The sequence below is a fragment of the Macrotis lagotis genome, chromosome 1 (genome assembly GCF_037893015.1).
Source record: "Macrotis lagotis isolate mMagLag1 chromosome 1, bilby.v1.9.chrom.fasta, whole genome shotgun sequence".
NCBI classification, from domain to species: Eukaryota; Metazoa; Chordata; class Mammalia; order Peramelemorphia; family Peramelidae; genus Macrotis; species Macrotis lagotis.
Genome location: NC_133658.1, coordinates 544,963,409 through 544,990,297, shown reverse-complemented (window position 1 = coordinate 544,990,297; position 26,889 = coordinate 544,963,409). Strand labels below are relative to the sequence as shown.

Genomic DNA, 26,889 nt, shown 5'->3' with positions numbered 1-26,889 from the left:
AAGATTTTTTTCATAAATATTATTTGTCTTGATGAAACAACTCAACTAAAAGTTATTCCTGAATTCTAGCTTTTGTTTTCAATGAAGCAAAATCACAGAATAAATATACAGTTTTGAAATTGGAAGGAACCCTAAGAAGTTATTAAGTCCTAGGTCAGGGCTTAATGTTTTTGTAGGTCAGGAAACTGAAACACAAGAGAGTAAATATCTCTCTTAAATTCACATAGGTTTCTACCCTCATAACAATGTTTCTTGAATGTTTGTATATCAACAAAGCAGAAGAACCAAATCAGATTCAATCTTAAGATTTTTATCTAGTCAGGATGTTTAGATTTTATATGTTAAACCTCCCACTTATAGTAAAATCCGAGAAAAGTTCTTAAGTTAAAGCCCTCAGATGGCAATCTCCAGGCTACAATAGAACAAACAGTATCAAGGTTATTCACAGACTCCCTTCCCCCTCCATTCCCTCCCTCAGCATTCTTTGGAAACCAAAATTATCAAGTAAGAGCACCAAGCAAGTACCTAAACTTGTTATCATGGTTTCCCTCCAAAAAATAAAGAATCCACAGAATCACAGAATTTTAGATGGGAAGGACCTTGAAAGGTCAACCACCAAGTCACCTCCATCATTTATATAGTCCCAAAAAGGAAGCACTGAGGTCAGAGAAAACTAAATGACTTGCTTAAGATTACAAAGCTAGTGAGTATATGAGGCAGAATTTGAAGTCAGGTCTTTTTTACTCAAAACCCAACACTATTTACCATGCGATACTGTCTTCTTACCATTTTCCAAAATTGCAAAATGATTAACTGATCCAAAGTAGTAAAACAGAATGCACTTTGTGTTTTTCAGGTTTAAAAAGCTGACAGACCAAGAAACAGCCTACCATAAACAAAGAGAACAAGAGAACAAGAAGAAAGTCACTGCCCTCAAGGAGGAGTTGACCAAACTGAAATCATTTGCTTTGATGGTTGTAGATGAGCAACAGAAGCTCACTGATCAGCTCACCCTCCAGAGTCAGAAAATCCAAGACTTGACCACAACAGCTGAGCAAGCACACAAGAAACTGGCCATTGCTGAAGCCAAAGCTCAGGAAGAAGAGCAGAAGGTGGGCAGGTTAGAAAGAAAACTGCAAAGACAAACCAAGGAGCTCCACGAGAGCCAGGAAGCAACAATGGCTAAACTCACCAATGAGGACAGCCAAAATCGGCAGCTCCGGCTAAAACTGGCAGCACTCAGTCGCCAAATTGATGAGCTGGAGGAGACGAATAGGTCTTTACGAAAAGCTGAAGAAGAATTACAAGAAATAAGAGAAAAGATTAACAAGGGAGAAGGTGGTAATTCCAGCATCCTAGCAGAAGTGGAAGAACTCAGGAAAAGAGTATTAGAAATGGAAGGAAAAGATGAAGAACTCATAAAAATGGAAGAGCAGTGCCGAGATCTCCACCAAAGGCTAGAAAAGGAGACATCACAGAGTAAGGACTTTAAACTGGAGGTTGACAAGCTCAACAAAAGGATTATGGATTTGGAAAAACTGGAAGATGCCTTTGGCAAAAGCAAGCAGGAGTGTCATGCTCTGAAATGTAATTTAGAAAAAGAAAAAATGACAACAAAGCAACTTTCCCAAGACCTGGATGGTTTAAAAGTTAGAATCAAAGAGTTAGAAAGCATTGAGAGTAAGCTGGAGAAGACAGAATTTACCCTCAAAGAGGATTTAACTAAATTGAAAACCCTCACAGTGATGTTGGTAGATGAACGGAAAACAATGAGTGAAAAAATGAAGCAGACAGAAGATAAGCTACAAGCTGTTACATCTCAGCTTCAAGTGGAACAAAGCAAAGTGGCATTGGTTACTGAAAAGCTAATTGAGGAAAGCAAAAGAGCACTAAAGTCCAAAACAGATGTAGAGGAAAAAGTGTACAATGTGACCAAAGAGAGGGATGAACTGAAAATCAAACTTAAAGCAGAAGAAGAGAAAGGAAATGATCTCTTATCAAAAGTTAACATTTTGAAAAAGAGACTCCAATCATTAGAAGCTACTGAGAAAGATTTTCTCAAAAACAAATCAAAACAAGAGACAGGGAAGTCGACAATGGCCGTACACCAAGAAAACAATAAGATTAAAGAGCTTTCCCAAGAGGTGGAGAGGCTGAAGCATAAGTTAAAAGACATGAAAGCTATTGAAGATGATCTCATGAAAACTGAAGATGAATATGAGTCTCTTGAGCGACGCTATGCCAATGAAAGAGACAAGGCTAAATTTTTATCAGAGGAACTTGAGGATGTGAAAAAGGAACTTGCTAGGTACAAGTTAGCAGAAAAGACAGAGTCCAGTCAGGAACAGTGGCTTTTCAAAAGGCTAAAAGAGGAAGAAGCCAAATCTGGTCACCTGTCAAGGGAGGTAGATGCATTAAAGGAGAAAATTCATGAATATATGGCAACTGAAGACTTAATATGTCACTTACAAGGTGACCATACAATTCTACAAAAGAAACTCAATCAACAAGAAAACAGGAATAGGGACTTAGGAAGAGAGATTGAAAACCTCACTAAAGAATTAGAGAGATATCGGCATTTCAGTAAGAGTCTCCGACCCAGTCTTAATGGAAGAAGAATTTCTGACCTTCAAGTATTTTCTAAAGAAGTCCAAACTGAACCAGCAGACAATGAACCTCCTGATTACAAAAGTCTCATTCCTTTGGAACGAGCTGTAATTAATGGGCAGTTATATGAGGAAAGTGATAATGAGGATGAAGATCCCCACGACAATGAGCCAACAGTGTCCTTCAAATGTAACTCATCTCCCGCTCATCCAGTCAATAGGAAGTTGTGGATCCCTTGGATGAAATCCAAGGAAGGTCATCCTCAGAATGGAAAAATATCAGCTAAACAGAATGGAAGTTATGTGCAGCCTGGGGATCTGGTCCTAAGTCACACACCTGGACAACCTCTTCACATAAAGGTTACTCCAGACCATGGGCAAAATACAGCCACTCTTGAAATCACCAGTCCTACTACAGAAAGTCCTCACTCTTATACAAGCACTGCAGTAATACCCAACTGTGGTACCCCAAAGCAAAGAATAACCATTATTCAAAATGCCTCCATAACACCAGTGAAGTCAAAAACCTCTACTGATAGCTCAATAAACATTGAGCAAGGTACATCCCCTATTACTATGGCTACCTTTGCCAGAGCACCAACCCCAGAATCCTGTGGCTCTATAACCCCTGAAAGGACAATGTCTCCCATTCATGTTTTGGCTGTGACTGGTTCAGCAAGCTCCCCAGAACAGGGACGGTCACCAGAGCCAGTGGAGATAGGTGCCAAGCATGCTGTCTTCAGAGTTTCCCCAGAGAGACAGTCAGCATGGCAGTTTCAAAGGTCAAACAGTAATGGTTCAAGTGTGATAACTACTGAGGATAACAAAATCCACATTCACTTAGGAAGCCCTTACATGCAAGCTATGGCCAGTCCTGTGAGACCTGCCAGTCCTTCAACTCCACCACAAGATAACCGAACTCCAGTCCTAATTAATGGAACAGCAGGCAAAGCTACAAATAAAGTCACCAGCAGTATTACTATCACACCAACGACCACTCCACTCCCTCGCCAATCACAAATTACAGTAAGTAATATATATAACTGATCTCTCATCATCATCATCATCCACACTGACATTCTTACAAGGAACTTAACCTCCCCCCTTTTTCTTACCTCTCCTCAAATTAAAAAAAAAAGAAAAAGACTGAACTTTTACTTTGGGAGAGATTTGTGCATGAACTGTACAAGAATATATAAAACTAACTAAGTTTTGCCTGCATAGTCATATCAAGTGTGCACTTACTGTATATCATTTGGTTTTGTTTTGTTTTTTATTTACCTATCTATGAAAAATATTTAGTCTGCACTTGTATAGATGCATCTTTATGTATTTCATTTTCCATAACTCATATTAATTTTTGACTGCAATTTTTGTCTTGGTGAAATACTTTAACATTATAAAACAGTAAAATAATGTGTTATTTTTGCCATTGCTTGCTGAATTTTCTTTTGGCCATCTTGTGTTATATTTTTGCATGTACAACAGAATTTTATTTTACGTTTAATAACCCTTAAAACAAGACCTATTACCCTATTCCTTTGAAAATCCAAAGAATTTGAGATGACACAAACATCCCCAAAAACCATTGTCTAAAATGAATTCCTATTTCTTTTCAGAATTATTATACATAAGCTATAGTTAAAGTTGGTTTATAGCCTCTGAGCTCCAAAGAGGAATAGGGAATACTAACTCTGAAATACAGTTCAGCCTAAAATTAATAGTTTTCTAGAGTTGACTGAGGATTTATTTATTTTCTATGACTCATCCAAAAATGTAACAAAAAAGAAAAAACACAACTCATACTATCAATTATTATCATACAAAAAACTTTTCTTACAACAGTCACTCAACCAGTTTCAAAGAAGAGGTGTAAATCCCCGATTTATTTCACAAAAGACTTGAAGTTTCTCTCTTTGATATTACACCTCTTATAGCTAGATTGTAAGCAGAAGCTCATGTCATAATTTTAGGGGTTTTTTTTTTTTTTTGGTTTTAAATCTCAGCAAGTAAGTAAAAGCCAAAGAAAATCAGAATGACCTCATTGGGGGTGGGGGAGAAAGTGTAATTATATATAATCTGAACTGATTCCTCTAGTTGTGCCCTTTATAATTTACAAGATATGGATCCATTCAAACTATTAAGTTAGGGCAGCTAAGTAGCTCAGGGGATAGAGTCAGGAGTCTTGGAGTCAGGAGGACCTGAGTTCAAATCTGACCTCAGATACTTACTAATTACCCAGCTGTGTGACCTTGGGCCAAGTCACTTAACCCCATTGCCTTGTTAAAAAAAAGCAAACTATTAAGTTATTTTGAGCCTGCATAATGGGATTTATTGATCACATTAAATTAATACAGTCCAAATACTGAATGAAACTTTTGGGAGACTCACTGCTTGTGAGTTTCTAAATTAGAAGACAAATCAGCCCATCACCACTTTCCTTTTTCTAACTCTAAAACTACTATATTAATTCAGTGAGGTCAGATTTCATAGACCATCCCAAATTTGAAATAGTTCATATCATCACTCTTAACTGTGAGAGGTGTTTTGAAATAAAACCAATCTTCCTCCCTTCCTAAGCATCCTCTGCTTCTTCTGTATAATCAATTATTAAAGGACCATAAAGTTAAGGTTTGTTGACAGAAACACCTCCATGGTGATGAACTCCAACACCAACTTCACAGGATTGCATCATGATCCAGTGAGTTTGGCAAAAATCAGAGTCTGGCGATGCATGGAAAAGCTTATGTTTAGACACATTTATCTTGGGAACCAGCTGGAAGGAAAGATACAACAAAATACAGAAGTTTAAAGGAGTTTAGTCATTTTAGATTTTAAGCAAAATCTTTAAGAGAAATTATACATAAAGTCTTAGACCTTAAAAGGGGAAGCATCAACTAAAATTATTCCAGACTCCGCATCAGACCTGAGAGAGTGCTTCGTTGCCAAGTTTTCCTACATGATCATTAGATCTACTTCAATAGCAGTCAGGAACAGTTATGTGTCTTGTTATTTGAGAGGGAAGATGAGTTGGTCCAACTCAAACAGCAGCAGACAGACATCAAGAACATCAAGATTTTATATGACAGACTCCTAGGCCCTAAGCTATATCCATTACTTCATGAAATTAATGTCTATCATAATGCAAAGCTAAATATTTCTTAGAATAGAAGGACTTTAGATTTTACATCAGGATGACATTTCTCAATGGCAATTCCCACAGTTCCAAAGCACCCAATTGTCTTTTTGTCATCCTAATTCATTCCTTCTGTAGCCTGTCACCCCAAGAGTTCATCTCAAATCAGGAGAAACTCAAATCAGAATTTTTCGAAGAATCACTTTTAGAGAGATTCCTCTACCAGGAAGACATTAGACTTACTTTAGTTTATAGTTCAAAACAAAATCAAATTTCAAAAACACTAGTAGATTAATAAATTATACCAAAAATGTTTATAATTTCCCCTAAATTGAATACCTAGCGAAGACCTTTAATGAGTTAACAAAAAATATCTCCCATTTTATTAAACCTCTAATTTTCCCACAAAAAATCATTGTGCTCGACTGTAATACAAGTTTAAATCACTGTTCAGACTGTAAAAAATTTATCACCTCCTACATTTTAATATAGGATAATTTCTCATTTGAAAAAATTGTTATGGTTAGGTTAGAAAATTGTCCCCCCTTCTTAATACATTCAAGGCTTTATTCCCTATTCCTCATTGTATTCCCTGTACATGAAGTATTACGTTTTATAGTTTTCCTCTTATTAACAATCATTCATAATTTCAAAATATCTGAATCTTAAAAGAGAGTGTGTGTGTGTGTGTGTGTGTGTGTGTGTATACTTATGTAAAATGAATGGGGAGAGTAAAAATAGAATGGCTCTGGTAAGTGTACTGTAACAAAGATTGTTAGATAATGCAAATCTCTACACTAAATGGAAAAAAGCTTGTGAAATTCTGTCCCTCTTTTTTATATTGTAGGATTTTTTTTATTCACAAGAATAACAAAAAGATGGGGTGGAGGTGGGGCACAAAATGAACTCCTCTCCCCATTCTGAGGTCTACCTCTTCCTCCCACCCAGCTAGCCACTTCTAAACTTCTAAGAGCTAAAAACATCTAGCAGGTCATGCAAAGATGATGATGGGTTCTGAAATATCTAGTCATGAAATAAACAAAACCATATACTTTAGAAGTATATACTTATGGTTAGATTTTTAAAAGCCAGAAAAGAAAAAGAAATTCTATCTTTCTTCACTTGAGAATATATTTCTTTGTATTAGTGCCAAATGGAGAACCTCCACCATCTCTCATTTTTTAATATATATTTGATAAACATTTATTAAATGACTACTATATTTCGGGCACTGTTAATCTCATGGAATAAAAAGAAAGACAGTGGAATGGGATGGACAACAGGTCAACAAATACTTGCAATTTGAGAGATATAGGATAAACTGAAGGTGATTTAACAATAGAAAGCAGGTGCCAGCATTAAGGGAGATCATGAAAGGGGCTTCCTATGCAAGACAGGATTTTAACTGGGATTTGAAGGAAGTCAGAAAATCGATGAAGCAGAGAGGAAGAGAATTCCAGAAATGGGGAACAGTTACTGAAAATGTATGGAGTTAAGAGATATAAGGAATATAAAGGAGGCCAGGGTCAGTTGATCAAAGAGTGAAAGTAAGATTTAAGACTACAAAAGGGGAGCAGGAACAAATAGTATGCTATATTGGATATTCAAGGTGATAGGGAGCCAATGGAGTTTACTGAATGGGGGGAGCTGACATGGTCAGACCAAAGCTTTAGACCTAACCTATTACTTTGATAGCAGAGATTTTAGGCAGGAAGACCAATGAAAAATAAAGCTATTTCTATATATAGTCCCATAGCCCTGAGGCAAGGGGGTAAGAGTGTAGGGGGGAAAAGGAAGCATATGAGAGAAAGTTTAGAAATGTAAGAATGTAAGTGTAAAATCAATAGAACTTGGCAGCAGATTGGTTTCACTGAAGAGATACAGAAATCAGAATAGTATGACCAAAGGTAAGGAAATGCATAGAAATGCACAGAAAAGCATAGAAAAGCCAAATCAGTCAAGAAAGGTAGGATTGGGTAAAGTTGACTATATTTTTCTCAAGGGGAAAAAAATCGAGTAAGATGTTAAAAAGATATAAAGGGGGCAGCTAGGTGGCGTAGTGGATAAAGCACCGGCCCTGGTGTCAGGAGTACCTGGGTTCAAATCCAGTCTCAGACACTTAGTAATTACCTAGCTGTGTGGCCTTGGGCAAGCCACTTAACCCCGTTTGCCTTACAAACCCCCCCCAAAAAAAAAGATATAAAGGGGATTAGAGATTTTTATATCAAAATGAAGAAGTGGCATCTCTCTTCCAATTCCAGATTCAGTTTAGGCCCAAATTTCAATTTCCCCACAATTCAAAGTCTCAGACCCTAACAATCCTTTTGAACTGATATGCTGGATTTTACAGCATTCTTCCTTTCTCAAAGTACTAAGAGCTATTTAAAATCCAAATAAATTTTAAAAAATTCTTTTCTTAACATATTTGTTTACTAAAAATTTCATGACAATTCTCAAGATTACTAACTAGAACCAACCTGCAATATAGCAAATCCAGGGCTGAGCATCAATAACCTAAAATCCCAATTCATTTTTCTTTAAATTTTTTTAAAAAAACAGCTGTCTTTTGAATTGGGTATAGGAGTATTCAAACTTATCATTTGAATTGAAGAATTACTATACTTAGAATGGGCTTGAATATATACTTCAACACTTTTACCACAGTTGGCTAGTCTTAACTTTGTGAATTCCAGAGTAACTTATGTTACAAGTGAAAAGGAGTGGGGCAGTCTCAGTTTTAGCCTCTAATGGCTACTTGGGATGCTATCACAAAACCACTATGGGGACTGGCACAGCTGGTAATTCTTTTTGCTCTGACATCACAATCTAGAACCATAATGAGCCCAAAGCTATGAAAGAAAACCACTGGACAGAATTGTAGACAGTTAGAAAGGGTCTGAAGAAATTATAAAGTTGAATAATACTATGCGCATAATCCCCTTGATGTTCTAATGACTATAGACCAAGGGTGTTCCAAGAGACAACTCAATCAATGAGGATTTATAAGCACCCTATTATGGGTCAGCCACTAGGCTTTCCTCTCTAGATAAACAAAAAAATAAAACACTTCCCCATAAGCAACTTATATCCCACTAATGGATATAACATATACATATGCATATGTCAACAGGTAAACACTATGTGTCAAACACTGCTAAACAGTGGGAATACAAATAAAAATGAGTCTCTGCTGTCTAAGAGATCACAAATTAATAAAGGAGATAACATGTAGATGACTGTACAAAGATGGATGAGATATAATAGAAATAATCAACAAAGTGAAGGCACTAGAATTAGGTGGGATCAGGTGTATAAAACATAAAATTTTTCAGGGCAAGAGAAGCTGAAGGAGTTGAGAAAGTTGTCAGAAAAGGTAGTGCTAGAGGTAAGTTTTGAAGGAATCAAAGAAACACTCCCACTCCACCTCCAACACTCTACAACCCTACAACTAGGCACAGTTGCAGAGCTTGAAAAGGACTTGAGAGGATATTTATTTGTTTGTTTGTTTGTTTATTTATTTAGATCCGGTGCTTTACACACTGTGCCACCTAGCAGCCCTTTGAGAGGATATTTAAACCAATCCCCTCAATTTACAGATGAACCTGGTTTACATGGATCAGCCTTTTTAGATAACCACTTCTTTGACTTTTTCATTATGGAACAATCTAAAGAAAAGTTAAAATGAATTCCCTCTGCTTCCAAACACACAAAGTCTGTAAAGATACCTGTTCTGTCCCACTCTAACTCCAAAGAAACAAATTACTGGTGATTATTTTTATTTATAATAATAAACAATTCCCAACCTCTAGAAAAGAACAATACCAGGAAGCATGAAGAGACATGTACTCATTCATACTGGAGTCAATAAAAGGTTCACTAGTGTAATAAAGACTAAATCACTGAATTTGAATAAACTGGTCAACACTCCCATCTAAACAAGAAATTTTTAAAAAGGTTGATTCTAGACAACTTGAGAAAATCCTTTAGCTATTTTTCTTACTTTCAAAAAAAAAGCAAAGTTCTTTTTATATAATAGGTGTTTAATAAATATTTTTCATTAATTTATTCACTTTTCATTCAAAAAATTCACTTTGGTTTTGAACAAATTTGAACTCAGGTCTTCCTAATTCCAAGTCCAGAATTCTATCCACTGTCACCTAGATGCTTTTAGGAAAATGAGTGAATTATTAAACTAGTAGAGTTCTAGATCTACCTGTAAAGTCATATAGACTATGAAACCATTTGAGTCTGAGTATACTTATAACATTAAAAGTGATTACTGAAATACCTAAGGTACAATGAATGTATGGATATTTTTAAGTAGGAAGAAATCTGCTTTGTCTGGCCTTTAAAAAGTCATGGAAATTGCTAACAGGAAAAACAGCTTTGTAATATTGATAGGCAACAAAAATGTAAGTTGAGTTTGTAGAGATCTAAAAGTTTTAGAAAAAGAGGTTCATTATACAGGCATAAGCACTGGCATTTAAAACTTGTTTTCCAACATTAGATACTCACACTTGATGGTGCTATTCTCTCCTGAGTGTTATTATTTGCATCTTCATTATCAGAAATTAAGTTGTAACGATCATCTGTGACTATTGACTTAATTGCTTAGAAAATGGTGCCAAGTAAAGACTAAGACTGACTGCCTTCTGAGGGGGTGGGGGGAAGGTAAGTGAGACTGGGGAGAAAATTGTAAAATTCAAAATCTATAAATGAATAAATAAAATAATTAATTTAAAAAATGGTGCCAAGGATGCCAAGTAAAATAGAAAAGGAAATGAGCAAATTCATCACCATTTTGGGGGCAGAAGACTGTGCAATAACTAGAAACCTGCTCCCTGTTAATGGGGTATCCACAATATCATTATTGAAGGACAGAACACTATGGTAATTGGGTCACACAATGATGGAAGCAAATGATGCTCTATAGCAGAGCTTCCAGAATAAACACTATATAATTGGCAAAGTCCTACTAAGGAAAAATAGGGAATATTCATATTATTAGAAGGATGAAATTAGGAGAAGTATGGAGGCTTTGCTAAATGGATTGCCTGTGTTAACTATCCCTATCCTCAATTCCTACGACACATAGGTGACTTCATTAAGCATTTCTTCATATCAATCAGCATTACTTCATATCAATCAATAAAAAGCGCCAAATCATCTGAAAATGAGGATGATTGGCGTAGTAGATAAAGCACCGGCCCTGGAGTCAGGAGTACCTGGGTTCAAATCCGGTTCAGACACTTAATAATTACCTAGCTGTGTGGCCTTGGGCAGGCCACTTAACGCAATTTGCCTTGCAAAAACCTAAAAAAAAAATAAGGATGATGATTTCCATCTGAATTCTGAAGGGGTGGTAGAAGTCAATCTACAAAAAAAATTGCCAATTAGCTACTTATATATTTGTTAAGGTCTAGATATGGTCCTGACTCTATTAGTTTAAATAAAATAGGCAATCCTAAATAAGGAAGTAATTAACTCAAAATATCATTTAAATCAAGAATGGTTAGCATGAGATTCTTGAACTTTAAATATGCATACATACATATATGTATGTATATATATTTTTCACTGTAATTCATTTCTTTTGTAATCATATATTTTATATTATGCATCTTAAAATAATATTGAGAAATGGGATCTATAGGTTTTACTACTGCCAAAGGAAGCCATGAAACAAAAGGGTTAAGAATTCTTGATCTAAATTATTTACATTTTAAAATACAAATTTCAACTACAACAATGTCCCATTTTATAGTACTTCCCCTATCTCAACTCTTTTTTCTGCCCAGTCACTACTAAGTTGGCATAAACATTTTTCTGAGATTTAAGTCAATGAAACTCGTCTCATTTCTTTCAATTTTTATTATTTTATATAGTTTCCTATTTCTCTATATTCCCCTTGTCGTTTCAGAATTTCAAAATAAAATATCTATACAGAAGGGAATTCATTTTTAAAACTTTAGACAGAAAGGGAAAGGTATTCCCTATTCCATTTAATACCTTTCCCTTTCTGTCTAAAACGTTTTAAAAATGAATTGAATATGCATAGTCTTCTCCTTCAGGGTTTTTTTCCCCCTTGCATAAAAATCACTTTGCAAAAAAAATTTTGCAAGCCAGAGGAAAATATAAGCAGAGGAAAACATTTTAGAATCTTGAGTAGAGGCAGGCACCACCAGGTGTTATGTGCACAACCCTCCTCTGCCAGATGGAATTAGACCTCAACTATTCCACCCTCCTCTGGTCAGGAGGGACCAGAATCCCCGGAGAGAGTCTCCTTCAACTCCAATCCAAGCACCACCAGGACTCTTTGTAGTTTAAATGGGAACTATTGGATAGTGATACAAATGATGCCTGGAAGTTCTTACTCTTACTCAGCTTCCCATCTCAAACTAGGCCCCCTCCCCCCATCCTGCCTTAATCCCAGAAAAAAAAAATCCACCCACTTCAGTCCAGCTTCTTCAAATTAACTCTCTGTGTCACCTCATGTCCCTAGGCCTGTTTTTCCCATCTATAAAATGAAGATGTTGGACTAAATGACTCCTAATGTCCCTTCTGGTTTGAAAATTTCATGATTTTTTATCCTATGATTCTGTGTTTCTTGGAATCAGTTCAGGATACAATTATGAAGTATGTGGCAAAGGCTAGTTCCTAAAGGAAAAGCAAGGAATATGGGCTTTGTCTCTCACCTTTGTTTACTGAAGTAAATATCTGATAGAAATGGTTCAAAAAATACAAACTCTTAAAATATATTTAAAGTCACTTTAATTTAAATAAGCCCTAAAGTTCCTTCTTGCTGGATATTTTTCATTTTTTTCAAATTTAGTCAAGAATGGAAAACCCAGAGCTTGTACTGTATAGGGGTTCAACAAAGAGTGTCTGAGAAATAATGTCTGATGCAGGCTTTACTGTCTCCCAGTAAAGTAAGTTTTACTGGGCAGTGGGCAAGACTTGAAAGGTGGCTCTGACAATGGGAGGTTTAAAACAGGTTCTTTATAAAGGGTGGAAAAAACAAAATGTCCTTAGCAGATGTTTAAATCTGATAAGGTGACCTCTGTATATCATAAGGGTTCCCAAAGATGGATGATGCTGAGATGGAGCAGCTAGAAAGGGCAGAACTTACGTTTGTTAAGGTGGGCTTTGGATGTCAAAAGGAACCCCAAACAGGTCAGGTCCTAGGAGCAGTTAGAACAAGTAATTAAGGAAAAGGACAAAGTAGCCTTAGGTTCAGAAGGAAAAGGGTGACCTTAATCATGTTGGGTACCTCAAGTGAACCAGGGACAGAGGGCACTGATAAAGAGGACAGATAGAACAAATAATAAGGTAAAAGGTTGTCTTTAGGAGGGTAAAGAGACTGGCAATAAAGTTAAAATTCCAAGTTGAGCAAGGGAATGCAAAGCAGATCAAAAATATTTGTTGGGGGTGGGGGGAAGACTTCACAAGTACCAGGCATCTCACTGACATTATAGGGTTAACAATACTCAGAGAGTTCAGCAAACTAAATGAATAATCAACTCTAAGTGCTTTATAAATTTGATAATATGATAGCAAAGAATCCACATGATGGTACTTAAAGACTATATCAGCAGTTCCTCCATTAGGTTATTAGATAAATGGATGGTTATGAATTGTTACTCTCATCTGAACTCTGGCATTAGAGGCTCCCCTCCTGAGTATAATATTCCTTTTTCAAAAACTCATTTTTAAAATCATAAACTAAGATTTTTGTGACTCCCTTAGGCAATTCTTTGGAAGAGTGAAATATATTTCTTAATGTGAGTTATGTCCTTGTGTATTATTCTTCTCAGACTAAGAGACTTTGGTTTTTTGGTTTTGTTTGCTTTAAGAAAGCCCCACTAAGTCATATACTATATATGTATATAGTTGTGTTCAGGTAAATAATGATATAGTAAAATGGCCACACAAATGTCTTAAGAACTTATCTCCCTTCTTTCTTTTTTATTTCTTCCCTTTCTTTATAGATCTCTATCATTCTTTATAATCTTGTCCCTACTAATTCCTGAGTCTCCAGTCAGTTGATAAAGACTTAAGTGGCTACTATTTTTCTGGCATTGTATTAATTGCTGTGGATTCAATAAAAAGCAATCCCTGCTCTCAGGGAGCTCATAATCTAAAGGGGAAATCAACAGGTAAATAATTATATGCAATCAAGTTATATATAGAACAGATAGGAAATAATCAACAAAAGAAAGACACTAGAATTCTTGGAATCCAGAAAGAGTTCCAGTAAAAGAATGGAATTTTAGCTAGGATAACTCTCTAATTGAATCAACTATTAGACAGCTATTAAATCAAAGCTCCCTAAAAGTTATAAAATTTTGTGGTTCTCTAACAAAACATTAAATCATTTAAAATAAACACTCTTTACCAAAGATATAAGAAACTGGTTCTGCACCCTGAAACATTTGATAAGCTGAACAAAGAAGAAATGAACCTCTTCAGCAGTCTGGTGAAGTCTAGAGACCCTTTATAAGAATAAAGTTTTTAAAGTACACAACATAATACACACAAGATTACAAAGGAAATCAATTATATTGACATACAGCTATTAAAATATTTTTTAAAAAAATAGTTCCTAGGTCCTAGGTAAAGAATTCTAATCTACTAGTTGTAGACAGATTATCTTCTCCATTAGAGTGTATGATCCTTGAGGTATAGGGAATTTTTCCTTCTTTCTTTGTGTCTCCAGCACTTAGCATAACAGTGGAATAACATTGGTCATTGGCTACATATTTCCCAGTATTATAACTCAAGACATATTGAAAAGGTATGTCAACATTGCCACTTTTCTTAAGGCAATTCCCAGTAATATTACTATTATCCAACATTTATGGATTACAAATTTTTTCCTCCTGAAAAGTGTCTTTGCTTTCAAAAGGGGCCCTTAATGTTTCAATTTAAATTCTAACCAATCCAATAATCCAACCCTGGGTAACTTAGCTCAGCTGGAAAAATGTTAACAATAGAAACTAAAGTAAGCCTGTAAATAGTTTCATATCACAATGAAGATCATAATACAATATCATATCCATCCAGAAATCTGGCATTTCCCACAAGGATGTAGATATGGCATCATGCCTACCAGAGCAAGCTCAGGAAAACGTGTATTAACACAAGTTTAGTCTTACTTTTATCCATTTGAATTATAAGACCTGTCACATATATTGCAGAAAATGTTATCTGTTTCAATGAAACCTCTCTATTCAACGATTTTTAAATATCTCTGAAGAACAACGAATATTAGGAGAACAGGTTAAATAATAATTTTGTTTGAGTTAAACCCAGATTTTTTTCTGATACTACCAGACTCACAGAAAGGATAGAAAACTGGATTTTAAGAATTACCCCATTATTACTGCACATCCCTCCTCAAGTACCATGGAATCTCTAAGTTTACATAACAGTTACACTACCCAGACAAGTGGCAAAGGTTCCAGGCATAACATGAGAAAGTTTCAGGATTTGCTGCTGCAATGCAAAGGAAGAGTCTAACCAAATAGGTGAAGGTGGACTTTCTTGAGCCACCTAGACAATATTGACATCACTAAGCAAATAAAAGAAATTATAACTCTAGGAGTCTCTCTGCAGGTCAGCTGCATTAGTAACAGCTAGGTAAAATTTTCAGAGTTCTATTAATTAAAAGTAAAATTAAGCTTTGCAGAGATTTATAAGCTCTAGTGTAGGGGCCTATAAAAATAGAACCCTCTTGATTTGGGGAGTAAGGAAACATGAAATGGGGAAGAAACCGGCAAAGCACAAAAAGGGACATTTTAACCTGGAGAGCAAAGCAAGCTTTAGCAAAACTTCACCAGTGTGAAAGACATTTGAGTCTCTTGGCCTGGCATGCTACATCTGTCCTTAAGTCCATCCAGTTACAAATCTTGGGCAAGGGAAAGAGACCATCCCCACAGCAAATTCTAACTCAAAAATCTGGAATTAGGAGAACTGGCAAAGAACCTGGAGTTTCTTACTGGAGCCTGAAAATATTCCTGTTGATGTGAGTGATGTAAGATTACTCCAAGTTTAACTGTGAAGTTCCAATTTGAAGACTCTGGAAGTTTGAGAATTCTGCCTTTATCAACAGTGAGAGTCACAAGTCTATAAGGCCGTTGCTAATTCATTTTTCTCACAATTGAGCAACCAAACTGGCTGTCTGAGTAATATATTATAATAGCTGACATTTATATAGTGATTTGTAGCTAGAAGGCATTTTATGGACATGATCTCATTTCATCTTTCCAACAATTGTAAGAAGCAAATATTCAGTTTAATAAGAACCTAGTATACATGAGACATTGTGAACTGCATATTGGGGATACAGAAAGGAAAAACAATTAAGTATTGGCCTTCAAGTAATTTAAAAGTTAAAGTGCCACTCAAATATTAAGTACTAGGACTAGTATAATAAAAAACAAAGTTGAAAAAGCCCCACTACAAAAGATCTGACATTTTTCACTGGGAGGACAAGAAAAATATATTTAAGTGTATAAAGAAGAAACAAAAAGAGAATAAATACCAAATAGGTACAAATAAAATATTCTGAGAGGGAAATGCATCATTATACTCAAAAAAAATAAGTAAATGAGACTCAGTGAGTTTAAGTGCCTATAATTCCACACAGATAATAATGAGGCAAGATCTTGGCTTGGAATTCAGATTTCCTGAGCTACTTTTTTTTCTTTTTAGAGATAAATTTGGTATTATTAATAGAATTGTTCATTTTTTTTTTGTTATCCATTGAACATTTATTAGGTTCTGTTATAGAAAAACTGACTTGCCATACAACCCTGCACTAAGTGTTTTATGGAATATAAACAACAAAATCAGTCTTCTTGCTTTGAACTGGTTAGCAGACTGGTTTGAGGTCAGATCTTACACATCTAAAAAGACAAAACAAAAAACAAAAACCCAACAATAACATGGAGTTACTTTCAATTAACCTGACATAGTTGTCTCATAAAAGGCATGCCTCTGTAAACCTGCTTCCTACCCCATGAATAGCAAAAAGATAACTCTAAAGAGTAGAGTTGTCTGCCTTTCTTGGAAAAATGGACACACGCTACAACTCTTTAGATTTACTCCTTAAAATAGAAATAAATCTACTCTCAGCCAAGACAGCGAAGAGAAGACAGGCACTGTTTTAAGTGTTCCTGTTTCAACCTCAAAAATAATATGAAAGAAACCTCTTAATAGAAATTCGATCAACAAAACACAAAAAGAGAAGCTAGGAGAAGAACACCTACCAACAAGGTCTGTCTCCGGGGACCATGGGTAAACTGGGAGCGGAGACTAGAGGGCCTGCACAGGGAAAGTAGCAGGGGAAAGCCAGAGGATCAGCCTCAGCCATAGAGGCTTTGGTGAGTGGTGGGTCCCAAGAACCAACTTTAGCTGTGGAATCTTTGACCAGGGGAGAGGAGCTCTGGTGAGCCCCAGTCCACAGAAGGATGAATTCAAACACAGAATCACAGAGTAAATCTGGAAAAATGACCAGCTGGACAAGGGACCTGAAATCCATACTTTAAGCAGAGCACTCTTCCCAGGAACAAGGATTAGATCTCCCTACCACCTCAGGCTCAGGTTTGGGCAACAGAGTTCACTCAGCTGAAAGGGAGATTAATTCACCTCCCCCAGGGCCCAGGCCATTGTTCAAGGTCAACTCAGACCCTGCTGCTGACCTCAAACATTCAGGAGAAAGCAAACAGTGCCTCCTACTGGGCAGGCCTTGTAATTACTAATTCAAGTGAACAAAGTCTCTAGGGTTTTCAAAAGCAAACCTCTGAGAGTCAGCCCCTGCCAACACAAGGTCCTAGGAAAATGAAGAAAGGCCAGCAAAAAGAGGGGCCCATGGAGAAATACTTAAAAGAAATAGACTGCTGAGGAGATTATGAATTGGTCTCCAGCCCAGGAAGACTTCCTTAAAGAAATCAGGAAGAAGTTTAAAATTCAATTGGAAAAATTAGGAAAAGAAATTACCCAGTTGCAAGAGAAAATAAACATCTTGCAACAAGAAAACAAATCCTTGGAAAATACAATTGGACAAATACAAAATGAGACTAATTCTCCCAGATCCTCAATTGGACAAATGCAAAAAGAAAATAATTCTCACAAAACTACACTTGGGCAAATGGAAAACTCCTTCAAAAATAAAATTGATCAAGTGGAAAAGGAGTTGCAAAAGATAAATGAAGAAAATTCTCTAAAAAAAAAGAATGGAGGGGCGGCTAGGTGGTGTAGTGGATAAAGCACCAGCCTTGGAGTCAGGAGTACCTGGGTTCAAATCCGGTCTCACACACTTAATAATTACCTAGCTGTGTGGCCTTGGGCAAGCCACTTAACCCCATTTGCCTTGCAAAAACCTAAAAAAAAAAAAAAGAATGGAATCTGTGGAAACTAATAACTTCATGAGGCATGAGGCAAGAGTCTGTTAAAACCAAAAGAACAAAAAAATAGAAGAAAATATAAAATAGCTCATCAACAAAACCAATGACCTTGAGAACAGATCAAGATGGGACAACATAAGAATTATAAGCCTTCCTGAAAACATTGAAGAGGAAAAAAAAAAACCTGGACTTAACATTACAACATTTGGTGATGGAAAATCGCCCTAATGTCATGGAACCAGAGGGCAAAATAGTTATTGAAAGAGTACATCGATCCTCTCCTGAAAGAGATCCTAAAATGAAAACGCCAAGGAATGTTGTGGCCAAATTCTAGAAGTATAAGATAAAAGAGAAAATCCAGCAAGCAGCCAAAAAGAAACAATTTAAATACCAAGGAGTCACAGTAAGGCTTACGCAGGACCTGGCTGCATCAACAATTAAGGGATGGAAGGGCCTGGAATGAGCTATTTCAAAGAGTAATGGAGCTTGGAATGCAGCCAAGAATCCACTATCCAGCAAAACTAAGCCTTCAATTCCAGGGGGAAACGATGGACATTTAACCAAACGGGAGACTTCCAAAATTTCCTGGTGAAAAGACCAGAGCTAAATAGAAAATTTGGACATCAAACAGGAGGCTTGAAAGACACATGAAAAGTTTAAAAACAAAAAAGGTAAAAAGAACTGCTATCCAATAAGAGGAAACTGGTTACATCCCGACTTGTGAGAAAGATGCTTGTAACTCTTGAGAATTTTAACTCTATTAGAGAGAATATACTTAGCCAGAAGTAATGGACACTCATGACTTTTAAATCATTCAGACAAAATGATTTAAAAACAATACCTCCTTAAAAGGGGGGACAGTAAGGAGATGGGAGGATGGAGGAGACTGAATGGAGTAAATATGATTACATTAAGAGGGACAAACGACCTATTGTAATAGAGGGAAAGAAGGAAGGAAGAGCCACCTGAATCTTCATCTCATCAGACTTAGCTTAAAGTTAACATACACACACTCAGTTGAGAAACTTATCTTACCTTTCAAGTATTAAAAGGGGAAGAGGGAAAGGGGGGGGGGGAACAAGGAGAGGGAGAAAAGGGGATATAACAGAAGGAAGGGAAGTAGGGGAAAGGGGAAAGAAAGGGGAGGGGGTTGATAAAGGAGGAAAACACACTGAAGGTGTCGGTATCCAGAAACAAAATACTGGGAAATAGGGATAAAGGGGAAAAAGAGGAAAAATACAAACAAGAGAGAAGATAGCATGGATGGCAATAAAGAGTTAGTAATTATAACTCTGAATGCAAATGGGATGAATTCTCCCTTAAAACTAAGCGAATAGCAGAGTGGATTAAAAACCAGAATCCTACAATATGCTGCTTACAAGAAACTCATTTGAAGCAGAGAGATACATATAGAATAAGTAAAAGGTTGGAACAAAATATATTTTGCTCCAGCTGAAGTGAAAAAAGCAGGGGTAGTAATCCTTATCTCAGACAAAGCATCTGCAAAAATAGATAGCATTAAAAGAGATAAGGAAGGAAACTATATCCTCCTAAAAGGTACCATAAACAATAGAGTAATTTCTATACTAAACAGTATGCACCCAATGGGATAGCATCCAAATTCTTAGAGAAGTTGAAAGAGCTACAGGAAAATATACACAGCAAAACTCCACTAGTGGGAGACCTCAACCTCCTGCTCTCAGATCTAGATAAATCTAATCATAAAATAAACAGGAAGGAAGTTAAGGAGGTAAATAGAGAGTTAGAAAACCTAGACAGGATAGACTTATGGAAGAAACTGAATGGGGATAGAAAGAAATATACCTTTTTCTCTGCAGTACATGGCACTTACACAAAAACTGATCATGTACTAGGACATAAAAACCTAATGATCAACTGCAGAAAGGCAGAAATAGTGAATACATCTTTCTCAGATCATAATACAATAAGAATAATATGTAATATTGAACCAGGGAGGTATAGACCCAGAACTAATTGAAAAATAAATAACCCCATTTTAAAGAATGAGTAGATAAAGCAACAAATTATAGAAAGAATTAATTATTTCAACCTAGATAATGACAATAATGAAACAACATACCAAAACCTATGGGATACATTCAAGGTGACTGTCAGGGGATATATTATATCTCTAAATGCTTCCAAAAAAATTGGAAAAAGAGGAAATCAATGAAATAAATATGCAACTAAAAAAATTAGAGAAAGAACAAATTAAAAGCCCCCCAATTAAATATCAAATTAGAAATTCTAAAAATTAAAGGAGAAATTAGTAAAATTGAAAACAAGAAAAATATTGAAATAAAGAATAAAATAAAAAAATAAAACCAAGAGCTGGTTTTATGAAAAAAAAATTAAATTGATAAACCTCAAGAATTTCCAGGGATTCAATGAAAAAAAGTGCAAAACAAGGTGATTTTAGCCTTACCAGATCTAAAATTATATTATAAAGCATCAGTCATCAAAACTGTCTGGTACTGGCTAAGAAATAGAGTGGTGGATCAATCGAATAGACTAGGTGCAATGGTAGGAAATAATTATAGTAATCTGCTTTTTGATAAACCCAAAGAGTCCAGCTATTGGGATAAAAACTCTCTTTGATAAAAACTGATGGGAAAATTGGAAGTTAGTATGGAAGAAACTTAGATTAGACCAACACCTCATACCCTATACCAAGATCAAAATGGATACAGGATTTAGCCATAAAAAACAATATTATAAGCAAACTAGAATATCAAGGAGTAGTTTGCCTGTCAGATCTATGGAAAGGGGAACAGTTTATGACTAAGGAAGAGACGGAGAATATCACTAAAAATGAACTAGATGATTTCAATTACATTAAATTAAAAAGCTTTTGCACAGACAATACCACTGTAACCAAGTTCAAAAGAAATGTAGCATATTGGGCAACAATTTTCCCTACTAGTGTTTCTGATAAAGGATTCATTTCTAAAATATACAGAGAACTGAGTCAAATTTGCAAAAAAAATGAAGCCATCCCACAATTGAGTCAAAGGATATGCAAAGGCAATTTATTAGATGAGGAAATCAAAGCGATCCATAGTCATATGAAAAACTGCTCTAAATCATTACTTATTAGAGAAATGCAAATTAAAGCATCTCTGAGGTACCACCTCACACCTCTCAGACTGGCCAATTCGACCAGAAAGGACAATGATCATTGTTGGAAGGGATGTGGGAAATCTGGAACACTAATGCATTGTTGGTGAATTCATTCAATCTTTCTGGAGAGCAATTTGGAATTACACCCAAAGGGCAACAAAAATGTGCATACCCTTTGATCCAGCAATACTACTACTACTGGGTCTATACCCTGAAGAGAGGATGAAAAGGGGTAAAAACATCACTTGTACAAAAATATCCATAGTAGCCCTGTTTGTGGTGACAAAGAATTTGGAAATTAAGTGAATGTCCTTCAATTAGGGAATAGTTTAACAAACTCTGGTATATATGTCATGGAATACTATTGTTCCAGAGAAAAAATTGTGGAGTTTGAACAAAGACCAAAGACTATTAACATCAATTTAGAAAAAAAAACATCTTATGTAATTTTGCTATCTCTTATACTTTATGTTTCTTCCTTAAGGATATGATTTGTCTCATGACATTCAACTTGAATCAATATATACTATGGAAACAATGTACAGACTTACAGATTGCCTTCTGTGGGGGGTGGGAGGAGAGAAGCAAGAATAGGGGAAAAAATTGTAAAACTCAAAATAAAAAAAAATCTTTCTTAAAAAAAATAGAAATAAATCAATTAGTACAAGGCAAGCAGACTTTCTCAACCAAAAAGTGATCTAGCAACCAGAAAGGAGATAACAAATGTAAAGTCACAGTGGATGTGATTATATATATATGTATATATATATATATATATATATGAATATATTAGCTTTTCTCCCCTTTGTATTTGTATGCTTCCAAAATCATAGTAGCTCAGAGACAAGCACTATGCAAATGGAGCTCTATCAATTTAAAAGTCAATGTACCTGCCTACAGGTGAATAGGTACTGTCTGAAAATTCTCTTGGTTAGTAAACTAAGAACAAATGGGACTATAAAAATGGAACTAAATTTAAATGTTTTTCCAGGGACTCTTTCTAGAATCCTAGGGAAGTCACTTTACTTTGTTGTTTTTGTTGTTGGAGCAGTGAAAAGAGCATCAGGTCTGGAGCCAAGGAGATTCTTCTTACTGAGTTCAAATCTGACTTCAGACATTTACTGGCAAAGTGACCCTGGACAAGTCACTTAAAGCTATCTGCCTCGGTTTCTCATCTGTAAAATGAGCTGAAAAAGGAAATGGCAAACCACTCCAGTATCTTTGTCAAGAAAACTCTAAATGGAGTCATGAAGAATTGGAAATGACAGAAACAAGTGAACAACAACAATAAAAAAAGGTCTACTGTCATAAAATGTGCTTGGAATATTTTAAAGGATCTTAGAGAGATTTTGGTCCAAGAAACTATGTCTTCCACCTCCTCACTGTGCTATGACACTTCTCTGCAAACCCCTAAAGAGAAAGTTCTATATGTTAAGACTTCTTACTTCACTTTTCTTCAGTTAATGATTCAATTGAGAATGGAAGCCAAGTAGCTGGGGATGACAGCAATTCAAGCATCAGTGAGAAAAGAGGTCAGTTTGCCTTAGAATGACTTACTACTCTCCCTGCAAACTGCACACCAATGCTATCAACAAATGGCATATTAAAGGAGAATGGGGAAATGATCTACCTTTTCACTTACAGACTTTTTCCTTTTTTTTTTTTTAATATTAGGAGATTTAAGTGTCCTTAGTGGCAAGACAGACACAATGAAGAGGTTCAAAGAAAGTCAGAACTGGAGAGGCCCTTAGAGACCATTTAGCTTAATGTTCTTTTTCAGATGAGGGAGAAACATTTAAAAAGCAGGAACTGTTGAAAATGTGTGTTTTCAAATAAACTTTTGGAAAATGGAGAAGTAAAATCATTAGGAAAATAGAAGAAGAAAATAGAAAGGGAATGAACTAAGAAAAATTATTATATGGACTAAAGGCATAGTAAAAACCAAAACGTAAACATCTTGAATCTATCTTAATGATAGTTACATTAAGGTAAAAGCCAATGTCCTGTTTATTTTATTGTTTTATTAAATATATACTTTTACTTGCCTTCTTCTCCCAAAGGAACTAGGGAGAGGAAACAAAAAACAAATAATGAAGATGAAATAAAAAAGAGAATTAAAATTAACAAAGAGGAACAAGCAACTTAAAAGTTATTGGAGAAAAGGATTGCCAGATGGTAAAGGTGAGGGGGGGAAAAAGGGTGGGAAACCTGAAAGAAATTCATATCAAACAATTGGAAAGAAAAGCAAAAGGGAGAGAATGGGGGGAGGGGTTGTAAAAGAAAAATTCACAGACAGGAAAGTGAATAAAAAAATTAAAAGCAAGTAAGGTTCCAAGTTGTCTAAGGTTAGTATATTTTAAATAAATGCTTTTATATACAATTATATTTCTCTAGCATGAAAAAGATTAGGAAGGAAATGAATGGATAGAGCAGGGAGTAGACTAATTAGAGCCAGAGTTTACTCTTCTATTGTCCTCTGTCCATGGTTTAATCATAGTTGAAATAGAAATGAGGGGTAACTGGGGTTAGGAGGGAGGCAGATTAGTACATTTTCCTTTCCAGTCAAAGGCCTAGAAACCACAAAGGCATATTACATCATAATCTAAAAAGACCAAATTACTATAATCTTCACCTCAAAATTGGACCGCCCTTGAATACAAATCATAACACTCAGGAACAGTGGGAATCTATTTAAAACCAAATGTTCTTTTCAGAAGGTTAATGGATATGATATAATTACCTCATGCATTTTCCAACTAGTTAACATTAGATAAATTATTTTAAATAGCAAAGATTTCTTCCAAAGGATTCCTTTTTTTTGCAAAAGGGTCAGATTCTTGGTCACAAAGGCTTGTACTAAAAAGGAATAAGCTGAAAAGAGAAAAATATATAAAACAACAGTATAATCCTTCAGGTAATTTGGCATGCTGTCTTATCTTTTGATTTTTTTTTACCCACACCAACAATCGAATAGTAATGATTTTTTAGTTAAGTGGTCCATGAGACAAAAAAAGAAGAAAAAAATTTTTTTGAGGATTTTTCCCCCTCCATTTAGGAATTTTTTCTTTATATTACCAACCCAACAATTCAATTAAAAATATTAAATGCTTACTATGTATAAGGCACAGTGCCAAGTATTACAATATATAGAAGTCAGGATAAAATATAATTCCTGCACATGAACAACACAATCTGGTTAGAGCATGAGATAAAGACTGATAACTAGAATACAATCTACATACTGCTACATGAGATCCAAGATAGTTCTCTCAGTTCACCAAGACAGGTGAATTTCAACAGGCAGAAAAGAGAAGAGAGGAAGGTACCCCAAACACAAAAATCACCGAAAGTAAATACAAAGCATATACAGAATTAGCAAGAAGTAGGTTTGAAAGCCTTAAGAAAGAGAACTAGTCTGGAAAATGCCAGAGTCAGATAGAAAATTATCGTCTTATTGTTTCCCATTACACATTTTAAACAAAAAAATGTAGAAAAGAAAGTTGAAAAAACAGTGCACTGACACAAATATTCCACAGCAAAGGCATTGAATGAAGTTAGGGAGGCTCGGAACACCTCTTACAAGCTGTAGTTAATGTCAAAGAGCCCCAGATTTAGAGTCAAACCAGAGCAAACAGATTGGAATCTCAGTTCTTTCTGCTTCTTCCCGAGAGACCTTGAGGAAATTACTTAACTTCCCGGCCTCGATTTATTCTTTGAAATGAGGGGGTTGAACTAGACAGTCTCTGATTTTTTTTTTAACAGTTCTACATTTTCTGATCCTATTAAAAACCAAGACACTGGTTTCTTTTAGAGTTTCATTTTGCTTAAAACCCCTATAGCTTATGTTAGGTCCTATGGCAGGCATCCTTTAGCATCAATCCAAAGAAGTAGCTATTTTCAAAGAATATTATTTTCTCTACAAAAGTTTTCCAAGTAGCTTCAAAACGTTCAAAGTACTTTGAAGATTTAATTTCATTCTAAGTGAGCAAATATTCTAACTCCATCTCTATAGCACCTAGGTTTCATCAATTACTACCTATATGGGCAAATCACATACTTTCTAAGATCCTTTCAGTTTCTCTACTTAAATTATTCATTCAAAAGAGAAGAGTTAAATATTATGACCTCTGGTCACCCAAATTAACACCAGACCAGACTTAAAAATTAGGCAATAGCCATTTAAGAATCTTAATGAAATTTTATAAGTTTTATAATTATAATTATATAACATTTAGACTAATATTAATTGATCATAATTTTATTAGTTCTTTCTTTGTTCTATATTGATATAATACATAATCATAATGTATAGTTTATATTAAATCATGATTATGTAAAATTATATTAATATTAAATTCTATAAGCGATTTCCCAAGTTGAATTGTATACACACCTATTTATTTTCTGTCTTCCACCTGGGAGGTTTTTCAAACTCTAATCCCCCCCAAGCCACATGCATTCTAATTAGAACCTGTCAAGTAATCAATCATTCTGTTATCTGGGTAGAGGGGGGAAAAAAATCACTTTTTTATTACAAAGACGTGTTATCTCATCCTTTGGGGATAGGTGATTATCATGTCTGTTTTACACATGAGGTAACTGAGACTGATTTAGGGAGTTAAGTTTTTTTCTTAAATAACTTGCCCACAGTCATGCAATTACTAAGGGAATGTACAGGATTTGAACCCAGATCTTCTGGGGCCATTCTAGCATTAGATCCCACACCACCATCCAAACGCCTCAAATAACCTTCCTAATAAAAATTAGAGCTGTTTAAAAGTGGGATAAGATTCCTCAGGAGGTAGTAGGTCTTCATCACTTCCAATGGAGACAAAATGAGCACTTACTGGGATTACTATAGAGAGGATTCTGGTTCAGATAAGTTGGACCTATGAGGTCTCTTACAAACTTAACATGATGTGCTTGTGAACTGCTATCCAATCATATTTCCAATTAATATACATTCCCTAAAAAAAAATCATTTTTCCATTCCCTTTAATCTGTCTCCTTTGTAGACAAATGGGATCTCCAAATATAGAATTAAGTTGAGCTCCATACGCTTTTTATTTCATTTTTTCCTACGAAGTGAAACTCTTTAATCTCCTCCAAGCTATATGCATTCTAATTAGAGCCTGTCAAGTATTCATTCTGTGGTCTCAAAAGAGGGGGGGCAGGAATCACTTCTTTCATTACAAAGATCAGTTATTACATAATTTTTTTATTGAAAAGATGTGTTATTACACAGATTTGTACTTGCATAATACAGTTCAAATTTGTACAAAACTTTATTATAGCTATTTTCACATGGAATTCTTCCAAAGGATGTACAATTTTTTTAGTTCTATATTTAGTTTTGTGTTTTGTTTTTTATAAACTCTGAAAAGAGCAATATTTCTCATTCAAGATGTAAGCCAGGGAACATGAAATCAAGCCTTGACTAACTAGCTGTGTAACCCCAGGCAAGTTCCAGAAGTTCTGTTTCTTCATCATTAAAATGAGCTGTTGGAATTAGAAGATCTCTATGGCTCCTTCCATACCAATGGTTCAATAAGTTCAATATGGATCTGATTTTGCAACTAAAGCAAAAAGCTAGTCTTTG

General features: G+C 35.4%; 2 protein-coding genes across 5 annotated transcripts in view; one reads left to right on the top strand and one right to left on the bottom strand.

The window, feature by feature from the left end:
• The window catches only part of CMSS1 (cms1 ribosomal small subunit homolog), a 431,391-nt gene that overhangs the window by 389,093 nt on the left and 15,409 nt on the right, over positions 1-26,889 (bottom strand). The gene's annotated exons all lie outside the window — the stretch shown is intronic.
• FILIP1L (filamin A interacting protein 1 like) overlaps positions 1-26,889 on the top strand; it is a 356,414-nt gene that overhangs the window by 322,577 nt on the left and 6,948 nt on the right. For all 4 annotated transcript variants that reach the window (XM_074214316.1, XM_074214317.1, XM_074214319.1 and 1 more), the window contains one exon: positions 857-3,632. In XM_074214316.1, coding sequence (XP_074070417.1) covers positions 857-3,632 — 2,776 coding nt within the window. The remainder of the gene's footprint in view (positions 1-856; positions 3,633-26,889) is intronic.